This window comes from Cebidichthys violaceus, unplaced genomic scaffold (genome assembly GCF_023349555.1).
Source record: "Cebidichthys violaceus isolate CVI_PGR_0920_01 unplaced genomic scaffold, fCebVio1.0.p SCAF_4, whole genome shotgun sequence".
NCBI classification, from domain to species: Eukaryota; Metazoa; Chordata; class Actinopteri; order Perciformes; family Stichaeidae; genus Cebidichthys; species Cebidichthys violaceus.
The window spans coordinates 10,952,676-10,980,165 of NW_027176594.1; the positions used below are offsets into that span (position 1 = coordinate 10,952,676).

Consider the following 27,490-nt stretch of genomic DNA (forward strand, 5'->3'; position numbering starts at 1 on the left):
ACTTGAAGACGAGATGGATTTTCGTTCAATTCTTGTTTTATCTTGTAAAAATCTTGAGAATCCAGCATCAGTACAAGTTAACTTTTTCCCTCCCTAATGTGGAACATTTAATGTGTTGTTACTATGGTGACAGTAGCACAAACTGTGTGCAATTTTTTCCCCATGGGAATCTATATGCATTCAGTTGATGATGCAGAAAATCTGAGTAAGAACACTATATGCAGCAGGTTGTTCTTCCTCTCACTGAACTAAATATGTTGGTAGTGTTCTCTGGACACTATAAAATCGCAGGGAGCATACAATAATAGTTTGCTATATTATTAATCAGTAGTATGCAGATGACCTGCATATGTGTGTGTGTACATCCAACCAGGCTCACTGTGGCAGTCTGGGAGGCTCCTCAATTTGATGACAGTTTACAACCACTGGAGATCACAGATTACTGTCAGTCACTACCACTGCATCCACTCTAATGCCAGGGGGAAGATGGAACATCTGTCACTTCAACTCTTTAGTTACCAGCTAGCTAATTATACCTCTGGAACTGAGATAAATGTCTGTTTATCTTGACCAATGCACATTTTTCTGTTCAATACTAGGATTTAATTTTTAAAAGCTTTATAAACCCAGGAACTATCAGGCTTATGTATATCAACATAACATTTAAAGGATCTGTATTTAACATTCAGAGCATTAATATATCATCAAACAACTATCATCTTTGTACAGATCTAGAGGAGTAATGTCTACCTGAGCAGAGCATGAAGTCTCTCTCCCTCTGTGTGTGTTGATATCAGAGCTTCTTCTCTCTTTGTTCACATAGCCGGCCGGTCACACATGCTTTTAATGTGCATGTGAGCGTGCTCCACTGGCTCATGGCCGCTGCTTTGCTCTCATACGGTGGTTACAGCTGATAACATTCAAATATACCTTCCCCTCAAACCTGGAACTGCCTCAATAAATTCTTTAATGTGCTGCCTGGCAAATGTCAAAAGCTGGCTCTCACTAAATGTTCTATGCCTCAATGAAGGTAAAACAGAGATCATGGTAATAAATCCCTCTCTCCTTTCAGCTGCTATACTGGACAATTCCTCATTGTGTCTTGGCCCCATGACAACCCACTGCAAATTCCATGGAAAAAATCTGGGTGTGATTTTGGACTCATCTTTTATATTGGACCTCCAAGTTGCATCCGTGGTCAAGTCAGCTTCTTTCAGCTAAGATTCTTAGCTAAAGTCAAAGCCTTTCTATCCTCATAAGACCTGGACAAAGTTATTCGTGCTTTTATCACCTCCAGACTGGACTATTGTAATTCTTTGTATGCTGGAATAGCCAAAAGAAATTCTATCACGCCTTCAGTTATAGGGCTGCAGAGTTCTGCAGCCCAATACCCCACCTTGCTCACTAAGATCTCTTGGCCAACAGCTTTTAATTGTTCCGAAAACAAAAATGACAACCCGGGCAGACCAGTCCTTCTCTGTTGCTGCCCCTAAGCTCTGGAACAACCTTCCCCTTCATATTAGGTTGTCATCCACCTTACCAATGTTTAAAAGTTGTTTAAAAACCTATTTCTTTTCTCTGGCCTATCACCTTTGATCTTAACATGGCACTTTTGTGTGATTTGTGTGATTTGTGTCAGTTTGTCTTGATTTTAATGTCACTTACTGTTATTAATCCAGTCTTTGTTTGTATGACTGCTTATCTACTGTATGTGCAGCACTTTGGGCAACCTTTGTTGTATTTTAAAATGTGCTATACAAATACATTTTGATTGATTGATTGATTGATAACGCTGTCCCAACCGACCGCGCTGATGTGGAAGCGTAGCACCAATCCTGTGGTTCGCCTTCAGGTAAACACCATTAGCTCTGTCAGCACTTTCGCCATAGTTAGCGCTGTTAGCACCATTAGCTGTGAGCCGTCGGCTTGCTGTCAACATGTTGAGAGCCGTTTAGAGGCAATCAAAATGCTTGCACCATGATTAAATTAAAAAAATTTCTGGATACAGCTCTGTGCAGTGAACTTAATCACTGGACATTTCGTTTGCATTCTAACCCTGGTCTGATTTTTGCAGAATAGGACCCTCCTATCAAAGGAGTTTAATGTTTCGTTGATTTTTTAATGCTGTAAATATGAAACTAAAAGCTTCTTCCTCCTTCATAGCTTCAGGTTCAGATTTGTAAAAATGGCCACAAGTTCAATGATGATCGTTTTTTACTTTGGAATACATGTTTTACAGAAAAACGTATATTATAAACGTAACTACATGTAATAAATGAACAATGTTTAATGTTCCGTGTTTGTCTTTATTCGTTTCTAAATGCAACATTAATTTGGTTTCTTCATTCAAGTCAATATCCAGAGCATCTCCAACAACGTTATTGTAATTCTTCTGTTTATCCATTCATGTTTACTCAACACCTGATAGCAAATGTTACCTGCTTGCTGTTACATAAAACTGAAGAACCCTACAGAACCCTAGCATAGTTGGGCCTCACCTGAATGTACATACTCTTTTTCTACTTTTCGACAGAGAGGGAGAGGTCTATGAGCAACAACTCTAGATGCAAAATAATAAAATAATGCAAAAAAAGATCCATTGCCAAGGCAAAAAAATAAAAAACGTAAAAAAGCAAACTAATAATTCATGCCTTTTCACTAAGATATCTCATGTGCTCTGATTGGTTGGTTAGCTGTTGAACCTGGTTGGTTTGAGTTTTCAGTAAAAAGGCACACAAACTCCTGAGCAGGACTGAGCATATAATAACAATAATATTCAACATGTGAATAACTGAATCAGGGAATATATAATAGATGATGATACAGTTAATGAACCTAGTCATGGATCAGTTTTAGATATCTTTATAGCTGCGTACAGACCACTTCATACTATGATACTAAAGCTGAGCTCATGAAGGGATGGGAAGACTACCGAGCACATTTCACATCACTGTCTTTCCTGGAAGACATTCATAGTGGTGCACTTTGTTGTTGAAAAATAAATAGTCCTGTAGTTCAAACCCCGCCTACTTTTTCATCTTCCCAAAGCTGACCAATCACTGAAGAGAAGTGGGCGTGAATGTCTGATTAGAAATTACAAGTTAAAGTTACTAAATGGTTGAACACAGACTCCTAATCCAACAGCAGAAAGGTGTGGAGGACTGTGACGAAGCACACTGATGTCTTTACTGATATATAGTTACTTTCAAAAAGTACTTCATTACATATTACTAGTTACTTTCATTTTAAAGTAATACATTACATTTCAAAATGACTTCCTGTTTAGAGTAATGTATTACTTTTGTATTACTTTCACTAAAATAATGGCAGAAGTCCGACTAGGCATCATAAAATGAAAGAGGGTCATGCTGTGCTGTGTTCTGAGAGTTTTTCTTCATAGTGCTGTTAGGGCGCTGGGGAGAGCATAGGTTTTGTTTCTATGACAACAATATCCTGACAACATACCACCACTCTAGCCACCGTTGCATGATAGACCAGCATTGCGTCTTAGCTTTCTATTGTCTGTTTGGGCTACTATCTATCTGTTTGATATTGTTTTCTCGCCATAAGCACCACCTGGAGGATACTTGCCCTCACACTTTACATGGATGAGTTTGTCATGACTCAATCTGACAGTCGAAAAACAGGGAGTAGGATGTCTGTCCACAATACAGTGAATATCATCACCTCGACCCAGAGCTACTGTTAGATGGAGCCCAGCTCCAGGCCCATTCATGCATTCACATGCACATACACTTCTTATCACCCACTTATAGTGTTTTTCTGATGGTGCACTTGTGGGTGTGGATGAATAAAAAACTGAAAACAATTGGTACTTTCGGATTGACATAGTAAAAGTAATAATAGTACCGAAATCCTATTAGTGATATGTTATATTTCTTTATTACTGCTAAAAGTAATACACTGTAACCAAAACAAGTAAAGAGCATACAAGTATACAACCACCACCTCTACTACTACTACTACTACTACTGCGACCATTGAACTTGCCTCTGGACAACACCTGCATTTTATTCAATTCTGAATTTTAATTAACGACAACATCTCACCATATTTTATTTTTGTTTTATTGTTTAGGAACATATACAATTTATTGCACTCTTTAGGCACATCAAATATCAATGAATACATACAACAATCACAACCTCCAAAACTACATGTCATACATACATATGAAGTCTTATGAAGATCAAGCAGCAGCATTAGGTATCATGTGTAGAAGTCAGTCGCTGCCTACACTGTGAAGACTAGCAGTTTGGCTTCACATGACAAACAAATGGGTAGGGTATGCTGCAGTCATGATTGGACCAGCCCTGGGACTCTACAAAACATCAACATCAGCATCATCAGCTTTGGCAACTAAATGACATGAATCAAGTTTGATGGTAGAAATAGGCCTGATGCTCCTGTCTCTGTGCCCTACTGTATGTTCAAAGGTTTGCTCTTCTTACCTTGAGAGTTGAGCTGCAGGCACTGGTGAATGTCAGAGGAGATCTCTGTTTCCCAGTTGTGATAGTTAAACACTGAGCCATCTTCCCATCTCCAGTCGCCCTGGAGGAAATCACCGTTACAGTCCCCATCAGTTTGTGTTCAGTGTCTCTACATGTACACGTTTAGTTTGAAGCATGTTCGTGAAGGATTTTATCATTTCAGACAAAAAATAAAAGGCTGCATCGATTTCCACTTTTCAGCGAACAAAACGTAATGCCAACTATCATTAAGTTCTACAAAATGAATCTTAATCCAAAACCCTCCTCTTGGATGGACCGAAAATGTGCTGAAAACATGTTAATCTACTTTTATTTCTATTCAAATTTCTACTTAAAGATTAAAGAGTAAATAAGCTTTAAATGCGTTGCAGTCTTGAAACCAATGAAAGGGATCAAAAGATTTTCTAAAAAATCTTTTTTAATGTGTGAACAAACCTCAAAGTGGTATCCTCCAATCCAGGCTAAAGTGTGACCCCCGGTCTTGACCATTCGCTGGAGGAAATTATACTCCCAGATGTTGTGGACTGAGGCCAGACTGCCATCGTAGCTAGCGCAGAAGCTCTGCAGGACCAGACGACATTTGTTAAACTAATTCTAAGAAAGAGCTCCAAACTTTTTATTCTCCTTCTTTAAGAATGTTATTACCTCTGCGTTTCTCCAGGTGTCAATGTGGTTGGCTAAGTAGTAGCAGTTACCACGGAAACCAAGCCAACCGTCAAGGCAGAAATCCGAACGAGCTGGAACAAAGAGAGAGAATCATTTTTGGAATCAAATACAAAAATGTATCTTTTTTTACTCATTATGTGAGTTTTTTAGGGAATGAATTCAGTGTCTCAGGACAGAATACAATTTTTCTCATCTCTCTCCAGCAGCCTCATGTGTTACTGTGAACGTGTGTTGTGTGATTTTCTTACCTTTAGGTACAGCAGCAGCATCTGCATCCAACCCTGTAAAAGCCAACGACAAAGTCTGTAAGGTTTACTGATTCTTGGATTCTTTGTGTGAGATTCACATTCATTATTTTGTCTTCAGTCAAAGCTGGATTGAACATATCATGATGGTCTCATTTCCATATCAGTTTACTGTGCAGCTTGTAAGAATTCCTAAATATGGCAGCATAAGTTGAGACATAATAAAGAGCAGCATATTGCTTCATTGCTACATATTTCTTATAGGCACCAATGGATTATGTTAGGATGTACAGCAGAACTGTTCCCTTTGCTAAATCGCCCAGTGTCACGTTTCCTTCAGCTCAAACCAATAATATGGTCCAATATGCTGTTTCATACAGCAACAATACATACAAATATGTAGTGGTCCATATTGTGACTGATCAACCTGGAAAGTTAAACAAATGACCTGCTTCTGGTGCGGGATTGTTGTCCTGTTGTACTGCAGCAGCCTCAGATGGAAAAACTAAAGGAGGAGAACGGAAAGATACTTAATGTCTAGCTTTTTTTTTTTTTTTTACAGTTACAGTTATGTACAAAACAAGTACCACTGAGTTAAGGGACAAAGACCGTGTCTCACAGATTCTATATTCCTGTCCTAACTACAGTCTTAACCCACACATTCATTTGTACCAAATGGTGTGAGTAACAAAACTGTCATTAGACAATAACTGTGACTCCATTCAGTATCTAAAAAAGACCTTGAATATAATAAACCATGTAGTAGCCAGCTGTTGAGTATTCGGTAGGGATGCAAAAATATTGCACAAATGGCAGTCTGCAAACTATTATGACCATGAGACAGAAGAACATGTTCATGGTTATCTTGGATCAAAATTAAACTAAAATGAATTTACAGTCAACTAAAAATGTACTAAAACTTAAAAGAATGATGCTGACTAAGTATGACTAAAACTAACATGGACTTTTGATCTTATACTAAGTGATTAAAAGTGTTAGTTTTAGTCATATTTACTAAAATATGAGTCACAGTAATAGATTATTCTAAATTAGCTGACTACATTAACACTCGTCCCAAACTCTCATTCCATCCCTCATCCCACATTTTCAAAATATCATCTACATTTCACAATTGTTTAAAATGTGTTATTGAAATTAAAGTGTATTTGATCAGTATTGAGTCTCACCTGTTGCGGCCCTGATGGACGGAGCAACACAGAGGATAGCAGCGAGGATCAGTAGAATCTTCATGATGAAAGCTAATCAAAGTCTGGAGGGCCAGCAGTCAGATGAATGTGAAGTGTTCTTCAGGTACCAGACAGGTAAGTGATGACAGGAGGCTCTGTGATCTTTATATACACACTGGATTACATTGAGGTGTTTCCTTCTTCTAACAGAGGGGACAATAAAACTTTGGACTTTGTCTTCTGAGTCAGTATTAAAAGTTGTGTTGCAGGAAGACGGAACTATTTTCCCATCACTTCCCACAAAGATGATATCAGTTACACCTATGGGCCAACATTTCCCAGAGTATACACATCCACTGTTTTACCAAGCTGCCCTTAATAAAGAAAAGTCTCCAATCTTCTGGAATTGCAATGGTTGTGCAGGAATGATTGACTATAACTAGAAAAAGGAGACACACATTAAGAACACAGAGGTGTCCACTCAGTAGCGTTACACATGAACATGAAGAATCTGATTTCATTAGCTGTTAGCTTTTACAGAATTCTGTCAGTGACTGACCTTTTTAAACTTTTGTTTCTTACCAATATGAAGACAATTTTGATAAGGTAATCTCCATTTTCTAACTAAAACACTTTCATTTTTGCCCAGTTGTAATGTTACTTGGAGTTAATGAGTGAAGAGTGAAGAGTGAAGTCCAGCCAGCTTGAAGAGTGTAATTTGGAGAAAAACTTTTGCCAAGGGTTGGAGAGTATAGTAAGCCAGTAACCAAAGTACAAATGGTGAGAAGTTCTCCTCAAGTTATTACATACCTCTGACAGGGTGTTGCTACTTGCTAGTAATGCTAACAACTTGGACTAAACTTACAATTTAGCTAAATCAATACTGTGGATTTATAAGCTACACAAATATTTCATTGTAACCACTGATATTGTTAATAAACTACTACTAGATACTATTAACCCACGGACTCTACTAACCCACGACTCAGATTTGTTTACAAGAAGGAACTAATGTAGTGATTGTTAGCTGCTATAGCTAACAAGCTGACAGGAAAATCAAGCTGAAACAATGGAGGAGAAATGATGAGGTCACCATTAAAAAAGCTAAGAAATGTACTGCTGTCTAACACTACATCCATAAAGTTGTTATCAAATGAAACAACCTGCCTACATAACAATGACTACAAATGTGACGACTTTTTGTACGTGTACTGTTAACCCTCCTGTTATGTTCGTTTTTTAGGTACAGCCATAATGTTCGCGGTGTGTCAATTTGACCCGGTACATGTTAATCATCCAAAAGTGGTCAGAAACAAAAAAATCCTAAATATAGTTTGTACCCCATCACCAACTCCATTACTAACAATTCAATCAGTATTTAGTGGAATGGAGTTATTCACCCCTCCATAGATCAAAGTTCAATTGATAACCCACTCGTTTTCATGAAAAATACATGTTCAAACATTTTTTTTTGGTACTTTGGAAAAACCTAGATATAAATTGCATTAGTCTACCATAACATGTATTTATTTCTAAATTGTTTGTACATTTTGAAACTTTCTTTTTTTCATGGGGTGATGTAGATAAATAGAGATGAGACACCTCTGCTGTTCAGGGTCATATTGACCCGCTCACTCAAAATCAAGCCAAATGAATACAAAAGGATTTGTATTGAAAGTAAACTTTATTTATGTTCATTTATAGTGTTAAGAAACAGAAATTTACAAAAATGAACAAGAGATGAGCACAATGAACGAGGTGTGTGTGTCTGTGTATCTGTGTCTACACAACACACGAGTGACATGTCGTCACGGTGTGCTTTGTTCAAATACATTTTGTCTTTATAATATTTTTGGCAGACAGTCTTAGCTGATGTGTATTGGGTGAGGATGACCACTGTATTTCACAATTTTTGACACAAATGTCTTGCTTGGAGGAACAGGTATATCAGTTTCCTCATCTGATGGTTCATAATCAATACCATTATAATCTGAATTGACCTCAAGATGGTCTTCATCTTCAGACACATCCTTCTCTATCTGTTGTGATCAAGGATGTGCTCCAGAGCCTCCAGGGCTGTCATTCTTTGTTTCTGTTGCTCATGTTGTCCTACAGTATTCTGCTGTGTTGTATGCATCTGCAGAGTGTAATGTTGGTAGGACTCTCAAGCAACCCTCACCTGCTAAGTGTGGGCGGATTTTTCCCGCAGGAAAATAAAAGGTTCCCGTCAAAATAGTATCTGTATTTCTCGCACAGGTGGGGTAGTGAGAAAGAGTGTGTGTGCGTGTGTGTGTGTGTGTGTGTGTGTGTGTGTGTGTGAGAAATACTTTGTCTCACGTTTTCAAAGAAAGAAATGGTCTAAACTTGACACTTCTGACCCCTTATAGCCTCCATTTTCACTGCCGGGTCAAATTGACCCGAACATCATCTCTGTTATAGAAACCTGCAGGGGGTGGTTGCAAATGCATGATATTTTTGTTTTCTTTTTTAAACGTTGATTACACTAATTAAGGCAAGCAGAAGAAGTTTCATACAGAAAAAGTACTTTAAAATATTTTTTCTAGATTTTCAAACTTTGAAACGGGTCAATTTGACCCGCAACATAACAGGAGGGTTAAACGATGTAACATTGACCCTAAGCTTTATTTCTTTACAAACACTTTGCATTTTCCTTCAATACAACAGTCAGTATAATGCATTTGTTTCAAGCATCTCAAAGGAAACAGATGAAAAAAGCTGAAATATACAGTATCATGATATGCGCTCACTCTCACTCCAATGCATCTAACTATCTATTTAACCTTAAGTTATAGACATCTAAATGAAATAATGACTGACTCAAACAAGGGAACATTAAGGAAGGAAGATATCGTGTTCAAATAAGTCTGACTATAAAAGGGAGTTACGTGATGGGTGTGATGAAGCTGACTCAGTCAAGGAAACAGATATGAGATGAACTGAAGAACTGAGACTTCCTTCTGAAAAATAAGATACAATTCCCAGGGGCGTAAATATAGACCATGCAGGAAGTGCAGTTAAGTAAGGGTTTATGGAGGGAGAACACCCATCAAGTATGTAATCCACTCTGACAGCTACGGTTTATAAGTTTATAGTGTTATAGGAAACTTAACAACACGTTCACAGATGACTTTTGCTTTGTGTCATTGTGTTGAAATCACCACAAACTACTGGAAGAAGGATATGGGGGAGTCCAGGAAAGAGATATACTGAAAACAAAGGTAATCTAGTAAACTAAGGTTAACACGGTTCCATGCTACAAGTACAGAAAATGGTTCCCAGCAACCTCAGCAGCAGATGAAAATTAATATCATGGACAACACTTCATTCATAAATTGCTTGAGCAACCTTGCTTTATTTCATGCCGGAAAATGACTAGAAAACCGTAGAGACAGTTCAAATGCCGCTTCAAAACACTTAAGTGGAGAATTGTGATAGTCAAAGGAAGGCACAGTGTTCATTCACATTGCAGTTCTGCATTTACATGCCACAATGGACAAGCAGTTGGGTCCACTTGAAATGGACCACTCTTTTCTGTGCACCCTGGGGAACAATAGACTAGTTAGGGGGGAGAAGAAGGAAAAAAGAAGGGGAAGGAGGGGGAAGGAGAGAAAAGAAGGAAAAGAGAGGAAAGGAGAGAAGAAGGGGGAAAAAAGAAGAAATTAAGAACTAATATTGACTCTGCTGCTCGTCTGAAGTTAGAAGACACAGTTGCCATCCTTTTAGTTTAAGAAATATGTCCAAATATGACACTTTACTCGAGTATGGCATTGCAAGCTGAATAAGGTCGCCGGTCCGATACCTGAGAGGAACATGTTTCTCTTAACCCAAATGATTACGAGCGTTGAGAATGTGGCAGAAATCACTTAATAACACATACAAATAGGACGGTGTCTTATTGTGAAGGCTGACTTTTAATAGTTTGTGTTGTTCAGTGCTTACATAATGTTGAAATGTGATTGTTACTAATGTAAGAAACATTTATAACAATCACTAGTCACATTAACACACGAACACAAACAATGATATCAAATATGGTAAAAATGTATAGAAAATAAATAAAACTGGGAAACAGGAAAACACAGTGAATGAAATTCCAGATCCACAGCGAAGTTCAGCGGTGGATTCACGGTGTCGGCGGAGGTAACGGTTCGGCTCGGGGGAAAGGAGAATCCTCCTGATTGGAAGTCTGGCAATAGATGGAAAAGCTCTACGCCGATTGTTCGGTAACAGATGGAGAATTTGGGAAAAAGGCCACAACGATTAGCTGTGAATTCTGGAGAAAGATGGAAATGCCAAGCTGGGATTCGCTGTAGCAAAATTGGAGCAGATTTTAGCGAGGACTCAACCGCAGCACCGTTCAACTCGATTTGAAGAAAAATAACCTCCTTCGAGCCGGATTTGAACCAGCGACCTAAGGATCTCTGTTAAAGCACCTACAGTCCTCCGCTCTACCAACTGAGCTATCGAAGGATACAAGTAATTCAGATGGAACAACTCTATAACATAACAGAAAATATTCGTGTTGTCTCGTTTACGGCGAAAGTGATTTTCACTTCATACAACTCTTTCTACGACTACTAATAATCAGAACAAACACAACAAGTAAGTTTCATTCTTTCTTTATTGTGTTCGTGTATTAATCATCCGTACAGCAATTATTTTTGCACTATGTACACTTTGCTGTTGATGATGCTCTCTCTCCATCCCAGCACCTTGATGATGCTCTCTCTCCATCCCAGCACCTAGGATCAATCCCTCGTAAACAAGGAGACAATGACACAGAAGGCTCTCCCCCACAGACGTTAGGAGGAGCTGTTGCCTTCAGTAGGGACGAGAACTGGTGAAGGGGAAGTGAAATAGTGAGGTACTAGTCCATAGCTGTTTGCTACATTGCTCTCATGGCTTCAGACACTGCACACCAGATCAAAACATTGAAATCAATCAGTATGCTCTGCAAAAGACACTTGATGTTCAAGTTAATAATGTAACACTTTAACCCCGCAATAACCAAATCATTCTCAATTCAACCAGGCAACTGAAATACTATCTTGTGCAATGCTTAGAAAGGTTTTTCTGATGAAATTGTAATAACGAATACAAATCAGCAATCAAGTGACTTACTGATCACACATCACTGTTTTTCCAAGTCTTTGTGCAGTGTTTGGACCAACAGAGCAAGAAAACGGCAACCATTTTTTATTTTATTACTTTACAATGTCTAAAATAATTATTTTCATACTGCCACCTGCACTTGAACCATTCTGCTGCTAAAAGAGGGACATAGAGTAAGACAGAGACCGACATGTCCATCGACACATCCGCTAGGAAACCTTCCAGGGCCACAAACGTTGAGGGCTCCGCTGGGCAGATGAAGGCCGGGTGCAGAACAGAAGCAGGACACATGATATGTAGAAAATAAAAGTATTCTTCACCTCACAGAAGAGCAAGTGGATACAGGTTTGACTTGCTTTTAATTCATGACATTTCACACTCAAATAAAAGTCTACTGTCAAACTCCTTTTCAAAGAAAAGACGACACAAATCAGCTTAACTTTCTGTACACAAAAAAGACTCTATTTAACAATTCTGTCTTTGTAAACCAATTTCAACAAATGAAAAGGGGCATAATTAATACAACACACAAAATAAAAAAGGCAGTTTACTCTATGATAGTGTCAAGAGAAATGCTATTTCAAACAAAGATGTAACTACATTTCATATAAAAAAACAAATATAATAATAATAAAGAAGAAGGAGGGAGTACCATCATCAGTCATCATCACAGCTAACGGATGACGTGATTCACCATGGAGTACCGAAATAATACCCTTAACTGGGAGCATGTTGGTAGTATACACAGTACACAGATTCTCTGTGTCTCTCACTCACACTTACATTCTCTCTCACAACACACACACACACACACACACACACACACACACACACACACACAGGTCTTGTAACATCGTGATAAGGGGTCATTCACAGACCCAACTCAAAGACTGGACAGTGCGTCATCAGGAGCGGTAGAGGTAAGAAGAGTGGAGTTGTTCTGTTGTTGAGATACTAATGATGCTCCTGAACAGGTCATCGATTAAAGGTTTCATACTGTGTATCCTTTACAATTAGGCTTTTCCCCAAACGCCTCGGGTGCAACTGCAAAATAATGCTCCTCATGATATTTTGTCCTAAAAAAACCTTGAAGAATATTTATTGAATTGAAAAATTCTGACGGGAATCGTAACAGCCTCTCAGAAGGAATTCTCGTCAGTGATTGGCCGACACAGCAGCTCATCTGATTCCACAGGGTTCCCACTCTTCCCTAGAGATCATTTTACACGACTCACTAATATGTGGAATATGGACGTGTGATTTAAAAGACGTGCAGTCTGTGGATATCACTTATCTAGTAATTATCTCTGAACTGAATAATAAAAACTAGCCCAGTTAGCAGTGACTAATGGTTTCATTTAAAGAACAATGTAACTAACATTATGAGGTGTAATATCATCAAACCTACATGTGCTACCATGTAAGTTTTGATGATATTAAACAGTTGAGTTCACAGCATTTCCACAATGTCGCCAAAACATTGTCCATAAACCTCTCATTTCCCATGTTTCCAGGACTGGAGAGTTGGTCATGTGTTTTTCAGAACGAGTGGGAATCCTGTTCAATGTGGTGGATCCACAACTACAGCCTCCTGGTTCAGATGCTACAAACTGGCCTTATTGGACGGATTTCAGCTATTTCTGAGTGATTCCAGCCAATCAGGAGCAAGTCCGGCTGTGATGATGTGTTTTGATCAAAAACTATTTTTGGGGACATTTCAAGTACTTACAGGACTTAAATATGTGACCGTTAATAGATGCCTGTTTAATTGTGTTTTTCTATTGGGAGCTGGATGTAATGTTCTACTCATTACAAACAACATACTGAGGCTTTATCCATCCAAGTGTCCTTGACAGGTCTACATGTATTTAAACATAATTGTGTTTATGACTAGGAGCTCTGCTTTAGTACCATCTCTTGTCTTCTCCATCCTCACCAACCCTCTGCCCAATCTGAGGGGCTTTCTGGCACTGAGACCAGCCCCAGGTTATTTTCTCTACACCTGGGCACTTCCAGGCAACCAGCAAAATGCTCGTCGTCATCAGGTTTTTATTCCTGTCTTCACCTTTTCTCACTGATGCCACAGCATTTACATCCACTGGACCATGTGATCCGTCAAAAGGGACAAAAATAAAGATATATAAGTAAATACCGGTACCTTTGTATCTACGGTTAACTTGTACCACAGTGGCTCAATAGTAAGACTCCATATAGGCCCAAATGACCAGGCCTCAGTTTGGTCTTTTGTCATTTCACACACAATCATAAACATACGGTCATATAAAAACCCATAAAGTCAAGAGTAGGAGGTAAAGTATGGAATGACGTTAAATGAAGACTACAGTAACAATGATAAAAAGTAACAGAGGTGGATAACTCAAGGGAACGGGCTGAGGTGTAGTTCATCCGTACCACCACAGGGGGGAACAACAGCACCACGCTTCCTCCTCAGACCAGCAGGTGGTTTGAACAAAGCAAGCACACAGTCCTTCTATCTTTCCCTCCATCACTCATGGTTTCATTGTGTTTTTAATACACACCTGTAAAGTACCATACAAGTTAATTTGACTCTACTCCTAACCTACACTACATACTCCATCTTTATCTCTTCCTGCTACGTTATTCCTGCACTCCCTCCTCCAGTCCCCTCCCCCACCGCTCCAACTTCTGTCTCTCTTTGTCTTTTCTCTCCCAGTTTTCATTGAACTGCTCTAACATTTGTCATCCTTCTCCTGGTTCCTCTCTCTCAGTAAAGTGAACTTGTTTTTGTCCTGAATATTAGTACCAATTCATCCGCACATTTAGTACCGCTCTGTCTAGTAGCTAAACCATGAGTGCCATATATATATGTATACGTATATATACGTATATATACGTATATATATATACGTATATATATATACGTATATATATATATATATATATATATATACGTATATATATACACACACATACATACTCCTCCTCTTTCTGCATTGCTCTTCTTTCTGTGCTGCTGCTTCCTCAAAGTCACTCCCACTTCTGCTGATGTGCTTTGCTTTAAAAAGGTTTGGACAGACTTGCATTGATAGGCGAACCCAGCAGAGACTCAGTCCACACCTTGAAAAGTGGTTTCCTCTGCAAAACAAAATCAATGTCTTCTGTAAGCCGAATCGTCCCCCCTGAACCCCTGTTGAGTGCTGGCAGAGAGAGTGTGTTTCAGTCCGGGACCTCCTCTTCTCCTCCTCCTGTTTCTGTTATTGTTATGGTCTCTTCTCCCACTCCTCCTTCTCCCTTCAGCTCTTCGCTGCTCCTCCTTGTCCTTTCACTTCTCCATCAGTCCGTCCTCCTCTGTGATGCCCTGAGCTCGGAGCTCTTCCAGGACGTTGTCCAGGTGTCCGGGGTCGGGGAAGCCGTGGCCCGTCAGGTTGGAGCCAAACTCTGTCTTATGGTGGACCTTGAAGAGAAGAAAAAAAATGTTTGCTTTTGTCTCGGTGACAACAAACCTGCTGTGCATTGCTCACAAACTACAGTCCATCAGGCTAACGTTCGTGCATGTACCTCGTTCCAGATGACGGTGTCAGACTCTCCGGTAGTGCTGGAAGTCCCGACTGAGAAGATCAACCTGCGGTCCCACGCTACCAGGAGCAGTCTCAGTACCTGGTAGGGTAAGGTCATACCGTTAAAATGTATCTGTACTAACAATGGACCTACTCCGGCTGATGGGTGATTGTGTTTACCTTGCGTCCTCTCTCGCTGTCTGGGAGGTAGCAGTGTCGGGGGAAGCCTCTGGCAGTGAAGGGCTTTCCTGGGTTCGGATGCTCCGGTCCCTGCCAGGAGAGGGTTGATATTAGTACGCACTCGTGCTAATCAACCTCACTGACCATGGAATACCTCATAACACAACACTAGTGACTACAATACCACGCACAACATATTTCAGAAATAGACAAAATTCCCTCTAAGCTGTTTTCATGGCTAATGAAGATGAATATTCCACTAAAGCTGTGTTTCCACGGCATGGCATAGCTCTGCTCCACTCATTTATTGGTCCCAGCTCCTTCTGAATGTTTCTTTGTCACTGCCGATAGTGACTGCAGTGTTTGAACTCCTTTTAGTATTAGCTCATCCGCTTGGAACCTCAACAGAGGTGGCATTAGTTAAAGTATCCTCAACCTTTACAAATGGAGATGCAAAAATAACCGTTCTCATGTGCGACAAACTGAAGGAGACTGCTTGGTGGCGACTTAAAGGGACAGGTCACCCCAGATATAAATTTTACATGGGGGTGAACTGTCCCCTTTAATATTCATGTTTACATGCAGCCGTGCATACTCCAATAAATGTAGACCGCCTCCATGACGTACGTCTTACGGCTACGCCCTTTAAATAACTTCAAGTTGTCCTCCTTTTCCTGCTGCAGTCATGTTGCTCCTCATCACCGCTCCGCAAGTCTTGCAAAACTCAAGCTATTCATTTTACTATTACTACTATGCTTGGGAACATACTCCAACGACAAAAAGAGGCAAGAGGCTGTGTGTCACAAGCTGCAGTGAACACCCTGAGTGAGACTCACATTCTAAATGCTCCTAAAACCTGCATAATATCAACATATCCCTCATGTCTTACAAAGTGCTGCATTTAAAATAAGGCCTAACTGAGAACATCCAAATGGAGTGTGCTGTTTAAGTGACTTATATCATATTGACAATATATTGTAATTGGGAACAGTAAAGGGACACCAGAGTGCGGGTAAACGAGTACCTGAAGGCCTGGCGGTATGTTGTAGATGATGCGTATGCTCTTGCAGTCAGGGTGCCCCGGTAGAGAGTGAGGGATGACGTGGTACTCCATCTTCCCCGCCGGTTGGTTGCCTGTCTTCACGCCGTAGATGGTTTTACAGGTGGGACACTGAAGACTGCGAAGGGGGGAGAAAATTGATGAGCTCATTTCTCAGCTGAGAGACAATGAAGAGTCACGGTCTCCGTCTCTGACCCACCTGCCGTCCTTGTTGCCATTGTTATACATGGCCACCAGACACTGGAAATGGTACTGGTGTCCACACTGTGCTAGTCGCCCAACTGACTCTGCACGAGACACAGGCCCCACCCCTGGACCCTTGTATCCAGACGGACCCCCCAACGGCTCCATACAGATGGTACAGTCCTGGGAAAGAAGAGGTTGTTTCATGTAAAGCCAACATTATGCCTCATATGAGTTAGCCCTACGATAACAAATAGATATAAATGCTGTTCACACCTCCTCTGGTGGACTTTTTACTTTCTGCAGGTACTTCTTTACCACGTCCTCTGGAGTTTTACCTGCAGACAGGAAGGAGAGGGAACAGACAGAAAGTCCAGGTTGTTAACACCACTGATTAATGGTGATGTACAGGATTTTAAAAAAGAGACATTTCAAAGGCAGAAACCATAAAACGAAAGCATTTGTGGAGGTATAAATATGTTGTTTTGGTCTCTACATGAGTGCTTACCCTTGCGAGCCTGTTTCTTGGTGGTCTTCCTGCAGCAGTGGCCAAAGCCGGGCACGGGTTTGACGTCGCTCTTGCTGACAGGCGGAGGGTGAAGCACGAGTTTTGGAGGTCTAGTCAGACACACGGGCAGAGCGGCAGCACTCATCAGGATACCTGTGATCCCTGAAAAATATGTCTGGTTAGAAGAGAAAAAAAGATCTTGCTCTCTGCTTCCTTCTGAAATTCCCCAAATAAACTGGAGAAAATGTAAAGCAGCTCATGGTTAGTGAGTGAGAGTGGTTTACCGGCCAGTGCAGGGTGAACAGGACTGGATCCATTCAGGTTCTTCACGGGGACGGTGGGCACACTGCGAGACAAGACACAAGCTGTTCTGTACAGAGTATTTCCTACAGCGACGGCGTCACATCAGACATAAGAATCAGCACTTACTTTGAAAAACTGATGACTGTCATTTTTACAATCAGGTCACAATTGTGTAAAAAGAAAACAAGCCAATGAAATCAGCCAACAGATGAGTCTGAATGAGTCCTCTCCTCTCAGTGTTTCTCAGTGTGCTGCTAAAGAGCACATGAATGACTGCTCCCGACAGTCGCTGTGTTTATGAGAGCTAATCCACGAAGAGATGGACGTCATGCAGCTGCTTGCTAGAGATTACCTGCCTCGTCACAAAGCCCATCATCATCATCATCATCATCATCTCTCAGTGACAAACACATGGATATGTCCACAGTGTTTATAGAATTGTACCGTATATTTAATGATTGTGATCTGTAAATCTATTTGGAAATGTGAGCTTTACATTTTGGGGGTCATGGTCTGAGTCCTACAGGTTATATACAGTATATGGTGGGAGCTATTCAATGCAGGTCTGAGGTCGGTTGATAATAAACTACTCAGCTGACAGCTGCGTGTGCCAACACAGCCGTTCAGCTGGGGTCAGAGGAGGGTTAGTCCATTATAGACTACACTTCTAGACCTGGAGGCTCCTAAGGCTGGGAAGCAGGGTGAAAGGAAACGCTACTGCGCCTGCTCCATGGGCCCATGGACGGAGAAGATTGCTGGAAGACACGGGTCATCTTATACTCAGCGGTCAAACCATTTGGGCTTCATGCGCCACTGAGCAACTTTCATAAAGAAGAAATCCCTCCCATACAGCCTAAAATGCTGGACCAGGGTCTGATATCACTTCATCATATCATTTATCAGCTCATTTAGGCTACACAGGAACAAGAACAACAAAAACAACACATGTCACTCGCTACCTGATCAGTACATCCTGCCCGATCAGTACTACACACCAGTACTACACTCCTAGAGTTAAAACACTCTCAGGCACTCTGTTTTCCTCATAATGCTAAATTGTGAAAAACAAATCTGTATTGAAATCAGCTGGAGGAGAACTAGTAATGTTATAGTAAAATCAAATATTTTATTCCCTAATTATGTGAATTGTGTGTTTTCATGGCAGAGGGACAGAGTGTGGTGATGATCTGTTGTTTCCTGTTTAGCTTTAACAGGCTCTCTATCAGTGCACTAAGCTGCTTTCACTTAACCCCACTCAGTGACACATGACGACAGGCGAGTGAATGACTCACTGTGTGTGTGTGTGTGTGTGTGTGTGTGTGTGTAAGTCTGCACTAGTGTGGATGAGAGTATGAGAGAATCATTGCACACGCTTCAGGGAGGAACAGAAATAAAACACAAAGTACGAGTAGAAAGATAGTAGTTAAAGTTATACTTAATTGTATAGATATGAAGTGTGATGATACGACAAAAAAATAAATCACACCCACCAAACAGGCTCCATGTTTCAGACCCTTGCTGTGAGGACAGTCTGCCCCGGTAGACAGTCGTCCCTCCTCTCACACAAAGAAGGCCCAGCGAGCACTAAGTCCAGCAGGCAGCAAGGCCTGGTGCACAAGCAACCTTCACCAGGGGCCCTTCAAGCCGACCCTGACCCACCAAGTATACATCAAAATGTTGAGAAGTGTAAAACTTGGCGGGACACATGAGAGTGTGGCGGGCTGCACGGTCTAGGAAGGTAATGGAGGACACCGGGTGTAGGACATGTCTGCTCCTGACCTCTGTGGTTTGATTTTCCCTCTGCTGTTAAAGAGACTGACAATGCAATGTGACTGTCTGACCATCTCACAGATATGCAGGAGAACAGCACAACAAAGTGACCTCCACATGTGAACCCTAATGAGCAGTAGTAGCTCTAGTTTCACCAGACTACTACCCCGCCAGCACTTGTTTCACCAGACTACTACCCCGCCAGCACTAGTTTCACCAGACTACTACCCCGCCAGCACTAGTTTCACCAGACTACTACCCCGCCAGCACCAGTTTCACCAGACTACTACCCCGCCAGCACCAGTTTCACCAGACTACTACCCCGCCAGCACCAGTTTCACCAGACTACTACCCTGCCAGCACTCAGCCAGGAGCCAGCATTCCAACAACCAAGTAGGGAGAACGCATGGCTGGATGTGGCTACCATCACATGGTAATCACATCAAATTTCCATCTACGTTGACCAGATTAGTCTGAGCCTCGCTCTGAATACCAGCGATCTGCTGTCGTATGCAGTCAAATCAGTTTAAGATCTTACATTTATTTATGACAACATAAGACTTACAGACTCCTCTGTTGTAAACAGGCTGTCTGCTGATGACGGATGGGAAACACCTCTATTACATTGAGATAATGAGTGACCATGACAGTGATCAGTCACACACACACTAACCGCGTGTTGCCAGTCACCGGCTCTATTCATATTTAATAAGTTGCTGCGTTAGCAAGGAAGGCTTTATAAGAAAGTGAAGAGAGGGGAGTCTGATCCTGGATCAGCTGTATGTAGCTCATTAACACACTTCCCAGCTGGCCCACTGATGATGACACACATATATATATACACAGCTCCTAAACGTGTCAGTTGTCACGGTGACATTTGATTTGTCCAAGGAATAATTAGCTTGATACTTATTTTCTAATGTTCAGAGGATCTATTGGCAGAGTATGAATCTAATAATCGTTGCGTTTTCGTTATTTTGTATTTGAATTTTAGAAACAGTATATACACATAAGCAAAATATGTGTTGTACAATAATACATTTCTACAATAATATTCTATATTATTTCACTATAATTACACTAGGTGTTTGTGTTTCATTGAGCCTGTAGGCTACACTGTAATTACCAAAGAACACCAGTATATCTCTGTGATAATGACTTTATGTTTATGAATTTAATTGGATCAGGTGTGATTGGTCATCTCCATCACCTCCTCTCTTGGGACAAACACTGGCTCTAGAGAGGGCCTTTCTCTCTTTCACATTGCCTGAAGGCTGCCGTGGTTCTCTGACATGACTGTGAAGAGAGTGGTATTCAGATCACTTCACCACTAGATGCCACTGAATCCCACACAGTGCTCCTTTTAAATTTAGTAGCAAATAATCGGCAATTAAAAAATTCTGTTGCATGCACCGCTAACAGCAAGAGGAAGCTGTAGAAACTTGATCATGCAATCAGCAATATAAATCAGTTTACTGTCGGGTTCTATGGTGGTGTGTCTGTTCTTAAAAGGAAATACTTTTGAAACCATCAACACCTACTTCACATGTATTATAAATAGGAACAGTTTAATTATCTACAAATGCATGGTCCTCCATATGACATTACCCAAAGAAATCAGAGAAGAAGAAGTAGAAGAAAAAGGCCTAGGGGGGAGGGGCCTGAATGGGACTCCAGTCTCTTGACCTTCTTCACCCTCAACCCCGCCCTCCTACCCTCCGCCTGCTTCCCACCAGATCACACACACCCTCAGCTTTGTCTCACACACTCCCTCCATCCCTCCGTCCCCCTGCTACTCCTATTCTACCAGGTCCAGATGGGCGTCAGCTGGACTGATTTAGATGCCAGACAATAACACACTCCCACACATTCTCACACACACATTGTCACACACACACACACACACACACACACACACACACACACACACACACACACACACACACACACACAAAGCTGCACCCACAGCCTCACACATTCTTATGGACACACACACCTGCTAAGGATGTTTCAAGGAAACTTCCTGTGCTTAATTGAAGTGAACAATAATTGGATGTGACAGAAAGTGGTCGACGTGTTTGCCATTGTGAGGAGACTGTGTGACGTTTCCTAGAATCATACTACATTTGAAATGAGTTTATCTTGTCAATTAACATTTGTTGAATGAACCCGACAAATATTATACAACAGATCCAAAGTGGCAGTGGATGTTCACAAATGGTATTTAACCATTAGAACTGACCTGAGTGAAAGCAGAGATATCGAGGGAAAGAAACGGTCAGCTTTGTGCTGATTCTGTCTTGACAGCAAAGACCTCTTTAAAATGTGAATTAAGCACCATGCATGCATACATACAACATATTTCTTTTCATTATTATTACATACACTTCAACCAACTCAAGTTGTTTTGGCCCTGATCCGAGTACTTTAATACTGGCTATATGTGATACAAGTCTGATCCCATACGTATATGGAATACAATGAACTTTTAATTCTTAAGAATATTCACACATTGGAATTGGAATGCAAAAATGCATAACCCTAACCCTGCCGTTATCCAGCAGCCCTATGCCACTTCACATCCGCTGTCCAATAAAGAAAAAGCCACTAAACTAAACTACCAACTAATGTTGAAAAAACAAAGACCACATGGAGGCTCGTGTGATAAAACAAGTTGTTACTTAATACTCTCCAACAACATCACGCCTCACAAACCTACTCTGTCAGACAGTTACTCTGGAGACTACTGGTTCATGTCTCATTATTTAATTCAAGGACATCCGTTGTGTCCGAGGTTTCATTCTGCATATCTTCCTTGAATGTGTGAAGTAAATAAGACTTTCAGCTCCCACTACGGGCCTCTCCAGATTCAAATTAGACCTGTTGGTGAGCTAAACATGAGGCGACACATCGTCACTGCCCACCTCCGCTCCTCTGATCTCTGCAGTCACACTTTATGGAGGGCTCTCTTTCTCACACCTCTTCCTGTTTATGTTGTGTTTCCTCAGTACGCCGTCTGTGCTGCCCCCCCTCTAAACACCACTCATTCATTCCCTTTGTCTCATTCCTATAAACCCCCCACTGGAGGGAGAGAGAGAGAGAGAGAGAGAGAGAGAGAGAGAGAGAGAGAGAGAGAGAGAAAGAGAGAGAGAGAGAGGGAGCAGACATTCTTCACTGGATCCCCCGTTAGGATTGTCAATATTTACTGTGTGTGAGAGAGAAGGACAACGTGTGTATGTGTGCATTTGTTAAATGCCTTCACAGCCAGGCATCGGTGTGTGTGTGAGTGTGTGTGTGTATGTGTCACCTCCCCCTCTCTCTCTGGTGTTGGCCTGATTTCTTGCACCACTGTGTGATCAATCTTTGACAGTTTGCTGACGCGTTTCTTTGTTTTGTACCCCCCCCCCCCCCCCCCCCCCCCCCCCCCCCCCCCCCATTCCCGTAAGCCTCTGTCTTGGGCGCTGTCTGAGTCTGGGACTGTCTATACACACACACACACACACACACACACACACACACACACACACATATCTACACACCCCTCCGCTCTGCTGAATTGTGATTGTCTGGGGATAGAAACAATGCTGACTGGTCGGGTATCATTGTCTGCCCCCCCACCCCCATCTACCTGACACAGATTGTCATTAGGAATATGCTCACAGCGCTGGCCTCTTTATGATGGGGGATTCCACCACATACACCTACTCTAATACATGCTGTGAGGCTTGTAATGAGGCAACTTCACTAGCCGGGAGAGTACTATTAAAAAACAGCCCCAAACTCTACAGGAAGCAGAAAGAGAAGACAGTGAGAACTCATACCAATAAAGTCTTTGAAAAACAGAGAAGCAAATGAGAGGAAAGTGAAGAAATGGTAGGATAAGAACAAGGAAAGGTCTGAGCAGAGGGAGGGGGAAGGAGAGTAGAAGAGAAGTAGCAGAGGCTCAGCATTGTGCTGCTAATGCGGCCCAGGCCTGGCTAATCCAACAAAGGTTACTGTGGAGACCAACAATGAGGCTGTGAGGCCACGGGAGAGGGAGGAGAGGAGCCAGGGAAAGCGAGTAGGGGGCCGGCAACAGCGACAGGGTTGAGGGAACAGGGTGGGGAGGGGGGTGGGGGGGGGTAGCACCAAAAATATCTACATTGCAAAACCATCTGACCTTGCTTTCAGTTTGACACATGTTTTTATCAAGAATCCCATGTTGTGGTCCTGTGCAGCAGTAGGCTTTCTCACCAGAAAGGTGAAAGCACACCTGTTGTTTAAAAACATTTATGGGAAAGCTCTGGTGAAACGGCTTTGATCACCACCATATGACATCATGGAAAGTTACTTTTTCTTTCCAGCTGCAGTGCTGAAGAATCAGTTTGCAGAAGAGTTGAGCTGTGGAAGCTGATTAAAGCCAGCCTCTGTGGGTAAAAGAGCAGCACCCCCCCTCCTCCATACGACTGGGGAGCATGGTCGAGCTGGAAACAACCGCAAGTGCATTGAGGCAGCAGTCCCTGAGTCTGACTGAAGACTGAAGCCATGTCCACACTACTCCGTTTGAAAACGCATATGTTTTGCTACAGAGGAGTTTGAAAACGCTCCCGGGGACGGATACGTTTGAAAACTCTGGGGTTGTGTCTTCGTGTGGACGGTCGAAAACGGATACATTTGAGACATGCGTTCAGTACTTGATTGGTTCTTAGCAGTCACGACGTGTCCTTCCCTGATTCGTCACACCCCTATCACAAGATCACAAACAACAGTCTTATTGCCTATCGACTACCAGGACTCGATTCAACATGGACAACTGATTACAGGTGTTGCTGACCTTGTTGTCTTTACTAGCAGCTGTTGCCCAGTTAAAGTCTGCATGTCTGCGGAGGAAGCAGCTGTTATTGGAGCGATTAGCGAGCGGCGTGACCAGCGGCGTCATCAGACCAACGGAGGACGTCTGAAGTCAGGGTTAGCGGCTTAGAGGAGGGTGATGGACACAAAACGGAGGACTTTCCTTTTCTTATTAATGCTTATTTTGTTCAGCACAACTATTGTGAAGTCCGCAGATAAAATGTAAAAGGAACAAAAGCAGTAATTGCTCTCCAGTAGGACAGAGACTTCAGCCACCAGCACAGCTACGAGTGAGAATAGACAACAACGAAACCGAGAGGGAACAAGTGAGAGACGTGTGTTGACCACATTTATGGATCCATAATCTAGGAAACTTTTATGTGTAAGTGTTAATATTAAAGTAAATGTGATGTGTGAGAAAGAGAGAGAGAGACCTGCATCGTTGTAACTAAGTCTGAAAAATAAAACTTCTAAAACTTTCTACAAAATGTGTCTGTTTGAGTTTTTTTTTTAGAGAAGATCTTAAGTATCAAACATGACCTTTCATTATTAAAGACTACTTTATTACAACTGTATTTTTTTTAACTAAGCAACCAATCTACTTCCTGTTTACATCGGCACCATCACGCCCAGTGTACGTGAATAGTCACGTGATATTCGTTTTCATGCGTTTTAGTCTGGAAGGAGATCATTTATAAAACGATGCTGAAACGCCGTGTGGACGGAGTAGTGTGGATGTAGCCTGAGAGTCTCCAGTAGAGACATTACATTACATTACATTACAGTCATTTAGCAGACGCTTTTATCCAAAGCGACTTACAATAAGTGCATTCAACATTGGTAATCAAAAGAACTACTAGTCACCAGAAGTCATAAGTACATTTCCTTTTCCAAACAAGCATCTAAGAGCATGAAGCAGAGCATAACTCAGAGCCAAAGTACAGGGCAGAAACAAGAAAAACAGTTAGTGCTATAAGTAATATGAATACAATAAGTGCAACAAGCTAGTATGAAAACAATAAGCGCGAAGTGAAAGGCTCAGGGTAGCACTTCCTGAAGAGGTGGGTTTTCAGCCTGCGCCGAAAGATGGGCAGCGACTCTGCTGTCCTGACGTCAGTGGGAAGTTCATTCCACCACTGTGGGGCCAGGACAGAAAACAGCCGTGACCGGGTCGATCGGCCGCCAGGACCTCTGAGCGACGGGGCAACCAATCGCCCCGAGGCAGCAGAGCGAAGTGGTCGGGCGGGGGTGTAAGGCTTGACCATGGCCTGGAGATAGGAAGGAGCTGTTCCTTTCACTGCCCTGTAGGCTAGCACCAGAGTCTTAAACTGGATGCGAGCTCTTACAGGTAGCCAGTGTAGAGAACGGAGAAAGGAAGTTGTGTGGGAGAACTTGGGGCGATTGAACACCAGGCGAGCTGCGGCTTTCTGGACAAGCTCCAGAGGTCTGATGGCTGACGCCGGGGCTCTGGCGAGTAGAGAGTTGCAGTAGTCCAGGCGGGAGATGACAAGAGCCTGGATGAGAACCTGCGCCGTCTCGTCAGTCAGGAAGGGACGAATCCTCCTGATGTTGTAGATCAGGAATCTGCAGGAGCGTGTAACGGATGAAATGTTTGCCGAGAATGACAGTTGGTCATCCAGGGTCACACCCAGGTTCCTCGCAGTCCGAGTTGGCGTCACCACGGTATCATCAATGGTGATGGACAGGTCCCGGTGCGGGCAACCCTTCCCCGGGAGGAACAGTAGCTCAGTTTTGTCTAGGTTGAGCTTGAGGTGGTGTGTCGTCATCCACTTCGAGATGTCAGCCAAACACGCAGCGATGCGCGTCTCCACTTTGGTGTCACCGGGGGGAAATGACAAGACCAGCTGGGTGTCATCGGCATAACAATGGTAGGAGAAGTCATGCGAGCGAATAACAGAACCCAGAGATGTTGTGTAGAGCAAGAAGAGAAGGGGGCCCAGAACTGACCCTTGCGGAACCCCCGTAGTCAGCATGCGTGGTTCCGACACGGCCCCCCTCCAGGTCACCTGGTAGGATCGACCCGTCAGGTAGGATGCAAACAGGGAGAGTGCAGAGCCTGAGACGCCCATCCCCTCGAGGGATGAGAGGAGGATTTGATGGTTCACAGTGTCAAACGCCGCAGACAAGTCCAGGAGAATCAGGACAGAGGAGAGAGAGTTAGCTCTCGTGGCGTGAAGCGACTCTGTCACCGCAAGGAGGGCTGTCTCTGTCGAGTGACCCACTTTGAACCCGGACTGGTGAGGGTCCAAAAAGCTGTTTTGGTGGAGATAGGAAGACAGTTGGTTAAAGACAGCACGTTCAAGTGTTTTGGATAGAAAGGGTAGAAGAGAAACCGGTCTGAAGTTCTTGACATCAGAGGGGTCAAGTGATGGTTTCTTCAGAAGAGGGGTGACTCTGGCGGCCTTGAAGGCCGTGGGAAAGCATCCTGAAACAAGAGATGTGTTGATGAGGTGGGTGAGGAAAGGAAGGAGTTCAGTCGCAATAGACTGAAGAAGAGGGGAAGGGATCGGGTCAAGGGAGCACGTGGTGGGGCGGTTAGATGTAACAAGGTTGAGGACCTCGTTAGGGGAGAGAGGAGCCAGAAAGGGTAAGATGGGGCGTGGAGATGGGAGGGAGAGCTGTGGGGGCAGGATTGGACAGGGAGAGAGGGGCTGAGAGAAGGAGGATCTGATATCGTTTACCTTCTTGTCAAAGAAGTTGGCGAAATCATCAGGGAGAAGGGAGGAAGTAGGAGGAGGGGGTGGGGGTTGGAGGAGTGAAGTGAAAGTTTCAAAGAGTGTTTTAGGATTGGAAGCAGAGGTTAGGATTTTAGAGCGGAAGAACGCAGCTTTAGCAGTAGATAGAGAGGAGGAAAAAGTGGAAAGAAGAGCTTGGAAGTTAAGAAGGTCCTCCGGGAGTTTGCCTTTTCTCCATTTACGCTCAGCCTCTCTTAGGCTCCGTCTATCAGTACGCACTGAGTCCGACAGCCACGGGGCAGGTGGAGTTGGGCGTGCAGGCCTGGAGGTGAAGGGACAGAGTTTGTCCAAAGTAGAAGTTAGGGTGGAGAGGAGAAGATCAGTAGCAGTGTCAGGGGATAGGAGAGAGAAGGATTCAGGGTCAGGGAGAGCAGAGGTGACAGAAGAGGAAAGATCAGCAGGGGAGAGGGAGCGGAGATGACTCCGGGTAGAAACCATGTGGGTAGGTGGAGGAAGTGATGGAGCAGAGGATAGGGAGAGGGAGTAGGACATGAAATAGTGGTCGGAGAGCTGGAGGGGAGTGACAGAGAGGTTAGCAGTAGAACAGTGCCTAGTGAAGATAAGATCCAGCTGGTTGCCGGCCTTGTGGGTAGGAGGAGAAGAAGAGTGGTAAAGGTCA

The 27,490-nt window shown here is 42.6% G+C and overlaps 2 protein-coding genes and 1 non-coding gene across 5 annotated transcripts in view; all 3 read right to left on the bottom strand.

Annotated features, from left to right (window-relative positions):
* Positions 1 to 4,069: 4,069 nt before the first annotated feature.
* On the bottom strand, positions 4,070 to 6,753 carry LOC137885210 (rheacalcin-1-like). The gene is made up of 7 exons (XM_068727378.1): positions 6,610 to 6,753; positions 5,871 to 5,927; positions 5,426 to 5,458; positions 5,157 to 5,248; positions 4,947 to 5,072; positions 4,473 to 4,572; positions 4,070 to 4,342 (listed from the first exon to the last, which is right to left on the bottom strand). The coding sequence occupies exons 1-7, from the start codon at positions 6,671 to 6,673 to the stop codon at positions 4,269 to 4,271; spliced, it is 546 nt and encodes a 181-aa protein (XP_068583479.1). The 5' UTR covers positions 6,674 to 6,753; the 3' UTR covers positions 4,070 to 4,268.
* Positions 6,754 to 11,013: 4,260 nt separating this feature from the next.
* Positions 11,014 to 11,100, bottom strand: trnay-gua (transfer RNA tyrosine (anticodon GUA)). The gene is given in 2 exon segments: positions 11,014 to 11,049; positions 11,064 to 11,100. It is a non-coding gene; the product is annotated as a tRNA-Tyr (tRNA).
* A 133-nt stretch (positions 11,101 to 11,233) lies between these two features.
* The window catches only part of LOC137884777 (E3 ubiquitin-protein ligase DTX4-like), a 36,161-nt gene continuing 19,904 nt past the window's right edge, over positions 11,234 to 27,490 (bottom strand). For all 3 annotated transcript variants that reach the window (XM_068726785.1, XM_068726784.1, XM_068726786.1), the window contains 8 exons: positions 17,497 to 17,558; positions 17,213 to 17,374; positions 16,981 to 17,042; positions 16,721 to 16,887; positions 16,486 to 16,639; positions 15,462 to 15,551; positions 15,283 to 15,381; positions 11,234 to 15,178 (listed from right to left, as the gene is read on the bottom strand). In XM_068726785.1, the coding sequence (XP_068582886.1) occupies positions 15,047 to 15,178; positions 15,283 to 15,381; positions 15,462 to 15,551; positions 16,486 to 16,639; positions 16,721 to 16,887; positions 16,981 to 17,042; positions 17,213 to 17,374; positions 17,497 to 17,558 (928 nt within the window). In that variant the 3' untranslated portion in view covers positions 11,234 to 15,046. The remainder of the gene's footprint in view (positions 15,179 to 15,282; positions 15,382 to 15,461; positions 15,552 to 16,485; positions 16,640 to 16,720; positions 16,888 to 16,980; positions 17,043 to 17,212; positions 17,375 to 17,496; positions 17,559 to 27,490) is intronic.

Bases quoted from the DNA above. Each gene is read 5' to 3' on its own strand.
- LOC137885210 (XM_068727378.1), bottom strand. From the start codon at position 6,673: ATGAAGATTCTACTGATCCTCGCTGCTATCCTCTGTGTTGCTCCGTCC. The intron at 5,249-5,425 runs GTAAGAAAATCA...TCTTTGTTCCAG, and splicing joins TGCTGCTGCTGTACCTAAAG to CTCGTTCGGATTTCTGCCTT. The intron at 5,073-5,156 runs GTAATAACATTC...CTGGTCCTGCAG, and splicing joins ACACCTGGAGAAACGCAGAG to AGCTTCTGCGCTAGCTACGA.